At 44.6% G+C, this 7003-nt stretch overlaps 1 protein-coding gene across 2 annotated transcripts in view; it reads right to left on the bottom strand.

Moving 5' to 3' along the window:
* The window catches only part of MAX (MYC associated factor X), a 35599-nt gene extending 29134 nt beyond the window's left edge, over window positions 1-6465 (bottom strand). The window contains exon 1 of one of the 2 annotated variants that reach the window (XM_018573572.1): window positions 6164-6465. In XM_018573572.1, coding sequence (XP_018429074.1) covers window positions 6164-6199 — 36 coding nt within the window. In that variant the 5' untranslated portion in view covers window positions 6200-6465. The remainder of the gene's footprint in view (window positions 1-6163) is intronic. The other variant, XM_018573573.1, reaches the window with a different exon arrangement.
* Window positions 6466-7003: the final 538 nt, after the last annotated feature.

Below are 7003 nucleotides of genomic sequence, written 5' to 3'. Positions count from 1 at the left end.
ATTTACACAACCTCACCTGGCAATTCATTCAAGGCTTTGCACAACACACCTGCTGGGTGTGTACACACTACAAAGGTGTTTAGATTCCACCCATAGATCATGCTGGGAGGGAACACACTACAGATGTGTATACATGTTCGTGGTGTGTTTATAAGGTTAGTAAATCAACCTTTTTTTTTTTTATGTTTTATAAACTAACAATTTTTTTATATTTTATTTATATTAAATATTTTTATTTTTTACTTTTAGGGGCTTTGGGGAAATATTAGGGGTCTAAACAGACCCCTGATATTTCACATTTAAAATAGAAAAAGAGATTGAGAACACAGAGTCCTCAATCTCTTATTCTGCAGCCCCAGTTATAAATGAACATATTCCTCTATACTGAGTGTTCCTGTTCATTCATAACTCAGAGATAGTGTGTTTACTATTACTAATATGAATGAACAAGAGGTGATGTAGATCACTCCCATTCATTCATAATTGAGGATATAGTAAACATACTATGTCCTAAATCAGTGGTTCTCAACCTGTGTAACCTCAGGACCCATGTTTGTCCTTGGTCATTAAGTCGTGACCCAAGTCGCACCGCACTGGAACGCACGGCATTGCGGTACTATGCAGGCGATCAGTGTGTGGGAGGTGTCATTCAAATGAATGGCAATGCAACAGACTTCCCACACCAGAATGCACGTTAGGTGCAATTTTGCGTGGCACAGTGTGTTAATCGCACAGGACTGTGCAATTGCCGCACTATACTACCGTAGTGTGAATGGGCCTTCAAAAAAAAAATGACAGACACACACAACCACAGACACAATCTCACACACAGGTTATTCTCTTACACACACACTCCCCAAAAAAATGTATTTTTTTTCTTTTTTTAAGATCCACCTAGTTTCCCTACCTTACGAAACTGGAGTGGATCCTCAGCCTGGGGGCCATTGTGGGCTGCTGTGCTGTGACGGAGCTCTATCCAAATGTAAATTGTTTATACAGCTCCCTTACGCACCCTGTAGACGTGCCAGGAGCCCGAATGTGACGTCAATTGGGTCCAGGGACCTCTACAGGGCATGCAAGGGAGCTGTAAGCAATGCACATATGGATAGAGCTCTTTTGATGCCATATCTCCAGCCCACCCCACCTCAAGTTGACATTTGACACTGGGCAGCATATTTGAAGGGCTGCTTGGCGTTAGAACTGAGGAGCCTCTCGCCTGGAAAAGTGGAAGGCATGCGGTGCCCGACTGAACACGGGGTCGCGACCCACTTTTGGGTCACGACCCACCAGTTGAGAACCAAGGTCCTAAATTTTTTACAAAAGCTCAGCGATCACTGATCCCTAAGTGTTTGTACCTTGCTTTCCATCCTGACAGCTGTCGCAGGAGGCTGAGCAAGCGGTGCGGGAGCAGAGCTCAGCCTCTTGTTACAGAGCTGGCTGTCTCCGCCCACACACCGCTCTGCGACAGGAGGCTGAGCGGTGTGGGAGGAGAGATGCCGGCCGCTCACAGCGCTCTCCTCCCGCAGCAATCGGCTGCCTGTCACACTTTCTCTCCTCCCCGCTGGGACACAGAGCATCGCCCAGCAGGGAGGAAAGAAAGCACAGATGCGCCGCTATATCAGCAGAAAAATGGCACCAGCAGCATTTAGTCGAAAGTGCCATTTTCGGACGATATGTTTCGGCGGCTGATACATCGGTGCATCCCTAATGGGGAAACGCCAGTCACTGCAACACACATTCACGCTACATGATAGTGTGAACAGGGCATGACTTTGGGTATGGAGTAGAATATAACATACACCTTTTTGCACCTTTTGTGAAAGTGCTGCTGTTTGGCTATTGTCCAAGCGATGTCACATGGAGCAGAAAGCCCCTGGGTAAGCTCCGACTGGAGATCTGTCTAGAGCAGAGGTGGGGAACTCCTGGCCCTCCAGTTGTGGTTAAGCTACAAATTCCATGAGGCATTGCAAGATTCTCACAACCACAGACATGACTCAAGAGACAAATGCATCATGGAATTTGTAGATTCACCACAGCTGGAGGGTCATAGGTTCCCCATCCCTGGTCTAGAGCTTACACAGAGCTTGCTTTCCTCACTCAATACAGAGATAACACAAATTACCATTTTAAAGCCAGTGCCCATTCCACCAGCCCGGTCCGCTGTGGTGCATTAATGTCCGTTGGATTAAAGTGTAACACCAGGAAAAAAAAAGCTTTGAATTCTGCTCGGTACAAACTAGTTACCTCTAAGAATCGAACAATCTTAGATCAGCGTAGAGCTGCTGTGTAGTGTAAAAATTTTGAATATTAAAGAGGAACTTCACCATCATCTTAAAAATTACAACAAAGTTACCTTGTGAAAGATTTAGTACTGACAACCTACAACCAGACACTTGTAGATAGTTGCTGGCTTTTTATTCTTTGCATACCTTATTTCTCTTTTCCTCTACATCAGGGGTGAGCAATTTACAGCCCTCCAGCTGTGGTGAAACTACAAATACCACATAGGATCCGTCTGTGGGAGTCAAGCCTGTGCCTATCTTGCAATGCTTCCTGGAATGTGTAGTTCCACAAAAGCCAGAGGGCCAGAGCTTGCCCACCCCTGCTCTACATTCTTCTGACAGTGGCGAATTTGTACTAAGGCCCCATTCACACTGAGCAACATACCTTACAAGCGGATCCACGCAGCCGTGATAGCGTGACTGTTCGGGGCGAAGTTCCAGCGATGATCGCGCGACCTACACCGTCGGGCTGCATTGAAGAAGAAAAAAAAAAATTGCGCGACATCCGCAAGGAAAAAAGGTCCCGTTGACAGAGCACATCATCGGAGAGGGAAAAAATGCCTTTGTCCTTTAAATCTTGCCAGATTTTGCAGTTGGCAGATGAGATTTGCCAGAAAGGCATTATGATGTCACCTTCCTGTGAGGCCATTGATACATCGCCAGTGCCTCACATAAACAGTTTTTCAACTTCCTGGTTAAGTAAAAGCAAAAAATGTTTAACTAATGAAAGTAAGACAGGGAAGGACAAATTAATATGGAATTCAGGAGCAGAGTGAGCTTTACATTTTCCTAAAAATGAACCCTTGCAGTGGGGCTAGCCAGCACTGAAAGGTGTACATGCTTGTTTTGGCTAGGGAGCGTAAATAAAGAAGAAATACTCAACCGATCCTTGGCCTGGCTGCTAGAACAGTCCCTGCAGCCTCTTCCACGGGCTCTGGCAGTTTAAGGACCTATGACGTAATCACATCTAATGCAGTCCATTAGATGTGAGGACGCCGAGGGACATACGCCGGAGAGGATTGGGAGAGAGGTGATCAGGAGAGTCTGTCTTGTTTATTTTGGTAGCCCCACTACAAGGGTTCATTTTTTGTTTTTTTTAATCCTGGAGTTCTTCTTTAAGAAGCATTGGCAACCTGGCTCCTGGGATTTGTCCAGCCTTGATGCAAGATGATTTCATACCAGCATTCAGAGCTGCATATTGATGGGATTTTTTTAGCAGAAAAAAATTGCCGTCTGGAGACGGCAACCCGCAGATGTAGCAGTGCCGTCCGTCCGTTTTTTAGGAGGTTAAGTCAGCACTCTTCTTCTGGCACTGTGATTGAGAGTTCCTGCCCAGATATTGTGTTGTTTACAGGCCCTTTCCCATCATCATCTACATTCACAAAAAGACTTGTATTCTGTGAACAAAATACAAGGCGTTCTGTAAATGTACAAGGGGGGGGGTCCTGATGTTTAGCAGCTCCTCCTTTTCATTGTCTATGCACATAACATCTTACATTCTGTGAACACAATACAGCACTGTGTTTGAGAGTTTCTGCCCTGATACAGGTAAGGCATTGTGGTTGTTTACATGTCCTTTCCTTCTCCATTCTAGGGCTGCAACAACTAATCGACTAAGTCGATTTCAATCATCGATTAAATCGGCTTTGATTAGTTGGCCCTGTTCACGACTCCACACATGCTGCGCGCCGCACCTCCTCACGCTCGCCACTGCCAGACCCGCCTGCATCCACACTCCACACACCGCCTCACGCTCGCCGCTGCCAGACCCTCCCGCCTGCATCCGCACTCCACGCGCCACCTCCTGCTCAGCGCCTGACCACCCACCCACCTCCACGATCGGCACAGGGACGCGGGGAGAAGAAGTAAGGAGGAGCAGGCGTGGGTGGATGACAGCCGCCGACAGACAGGCCCGATCTCAGAAGCAAGTTCCTGGAAGACTGCTCAGGAAGCCTGCACTTTCCCTCCCAACATGGTGTTCTATAATGTATCGCTGGGATAGTGGGATTTGTATTCCTCTATAGCTGATGGTACATTGCGCTATATATTATACAGAGCAATGTTCATTCAGCTATAGAGGACTACAAATCCCAGCAATACATTATACACTGTATGTATAATGTATTGCTGGGATTTGTTGTATTCCTATATAGCTGGTGGTATTCTGCATTGCGCTGTGTAATATATTATTGCTGGGATTTGTTGTACTCCTCTATAGCTGGTGGTATTCTGCATTGCACTGTATAGAGGAGCACAACACATCCCAGCAATAGTACATTATACAGCGCAATGCAGAATACTGCCAGTTATACTGTACTATTGCTGGGATTTGTAGTATTCCTCTATAGCTGGTGGTATTCTGCATTGCGCTGTATAATGTACTATTGCTGGGATTTGTAGTCTTCTATAGCCGGTGCCATTCTGCATTGATTGCTGTATAATTTTACACTTTCCATTTCACTATATTGTACACCACATTTTTTTTTTTTTTAACTTCCACCGCTCCAAGATTGCTCCCGTGATGCACTACAATCTCAATACAAACTAGTAGTCCATCACTGGAGCCATTTTTTTATACCCCGATTAATCGAACGTAATAATCGGCTAACTAATCGATTTTGCAAATAATCGTTAGCTGCAGCTCTACTCCATTCACAAAATACTTTTATCCTATGTACAGAATATAAGGCGTTCTGTGAATGGACACGGGGAGATCCTGTTTAGCAGCCCCTCCTCTTCCATTGTCTACGCACAGAATACACCTTACATTATGTGAACAAAACACTGCACTGAGAATTTATGCCCTTATACACGAAGGCATTATGTTTTTCACATGTCCTTTCCTCCTCCATTCACAAAAATACTTGTATTCTGTGAACAAAACAAAGGGCGTTCTGTGAATGGACACTGGGAGATCCTGTTAAGCATCCCCTCTTCATCCGTTTTATTACAGTCTGTTAACAAAATACAAAGCTTTTTTGTGAATGGAGGAGGGAGCGACTACACTACACTACACAATCCCTGCACTGTACAAGTCTAGGAACTCTCAAGCACAACACCAGAAGAAGCCTTAGCTTTATATTCGGCATTAATGAAGCCAACATTTTTACACTACACATCAGCAAACAAGACCTCGTATCACCTTGAATCATTGAAAAGAAAAAAAAAAAAATTCCTGCTGCTGCACTTGAGAGCAACACATGTAAACAAACCACTGCGGACCAGGCTTGTGTCCCCGATTTGAAAATAGTAATATTGGTTCTTTGACTTGTTTATTTTGATTGTAAACTGTACCACAGCAAGAGCCCGCTTTAAGGTATTAACCTATTCATGTCAATAGGTTGCCAAATGCACCACAACGGGCCAATAATTGCCCATGCAGCATTTTTGCAGCGCACCACAATACTCGCTGCAATGCAAGTACACTGGGAAGGTGCGTCAGGTGGAATTCAGGATAAGTGATACTGCATTGCACATAACTGCAGTGCAATGGTGTGAATAAGCCCTTTCGTATAGCATTTATAAATAGATATTTAGGATTCATTATAAAACTGTCATTTGAATGTATATTGGTTAGGTATGGACTTTACCCTGCATGTATCATCATACTATATTAATATCAACCTCTCATGCCATACAGATTTATTGATAAATGTGGATGATTCTCTCATGATTGAACTCAAGTTTTTTTCTAATAAGAAGCTCCAATCACTATTTAAAGTTGTCATTTCTGGGTCAGGCCATAATCAACACCCCCTTCCTTCTCATAAACACACATATGAGGTGAGATGGTCAGACAATAGAGAGATGAAGCCTCACAGCCATGACTCTCTGTGTATACATAACAAACAAGCTTAAACGGAAGTGTGATGAGCACTTACGTCGCTTTCAACCTCGATGTCATCGTTATCGCTCATACTTTCATACACTAAACCAAAAGAGTTGGACGCACGATGAAAGCAAAATGTCGGCAAATCCTTATCGAAGAAATCGGTGGATCAAAACATTGAGCCGAGAAAACTAATAAACCCGAATGAAGGAAGCCAAAGGAAGGAGGAGATCCTCTCTGCGCCCAGGAAAACAGATCAGCGGAAGCCACACGTGACTACTCACTGCTAAGGATCATTAGCCAGAGGCTCAGCTTCCGACCCACGGAGTGCATCGACTGCCGGGAAATGTAGTTCCCCCGTGTTAGCCAAACTAGAGGCGGAGCCTGCCCGCAAGAACTACTCATCGCGTACAGTCGCGGAAGATGTAGCAACAGAATGACGTGTGTGGAGAAGCGGCGGTGTTGCTGGGAGTTGTAGTTTTGGGTAGAAGGTTTTCCTGAGAGGTGAATGGTGGAAATTGGAAATGGGCGGGTTTTGTAACCTGGGATAGGAGAAACATAGAGGCGTTGTTCTTTACCTCACTTTGTGAAAATATGAACTGCTTCTACCTTTGACTTTATTGGGTCAAGTCACTGTGACTGATTCAAGCATGTATGGAGTTCATTCTGACTACTCTAGATTTTTGGACGTGCATACTTGTTTCCAGTCAGTGGCTCAAGGTACCTAACCACTTGAACTCCGCGGTGTTAAATCCCCTTCCTGTCCAGGCCACTTTTCAGTATTCAGCGCTGCGGTACTTTGACTGACATTTATTCCGTCATGCAACGCTGTACTGAAATTAATTTTATACAATATTTGGGGACAGAGCTTTATTTTGGTGATATTTAATCA

This window comes from Nanorana parkeri, unplaced genomic scaffold (genome assembly GCF_000935625.1).
Source record: "Nanorana parkeri isolate BGI_ZX_2015 unplaced genomic scaffold, ASM93562v1 scaffold2431, whole genome shotgun sequence".
Lineage (NCBI taxonomy): Eukaryota > Metazoa > Chordata > Amphibia > Anura > Dicroglossidae > Nanorana > Nanorana parkeri.
Note: the sequence above shows the minus strand (reverse complement) of the source record. Positions and strands in the feature narration are given on the sequence as shown.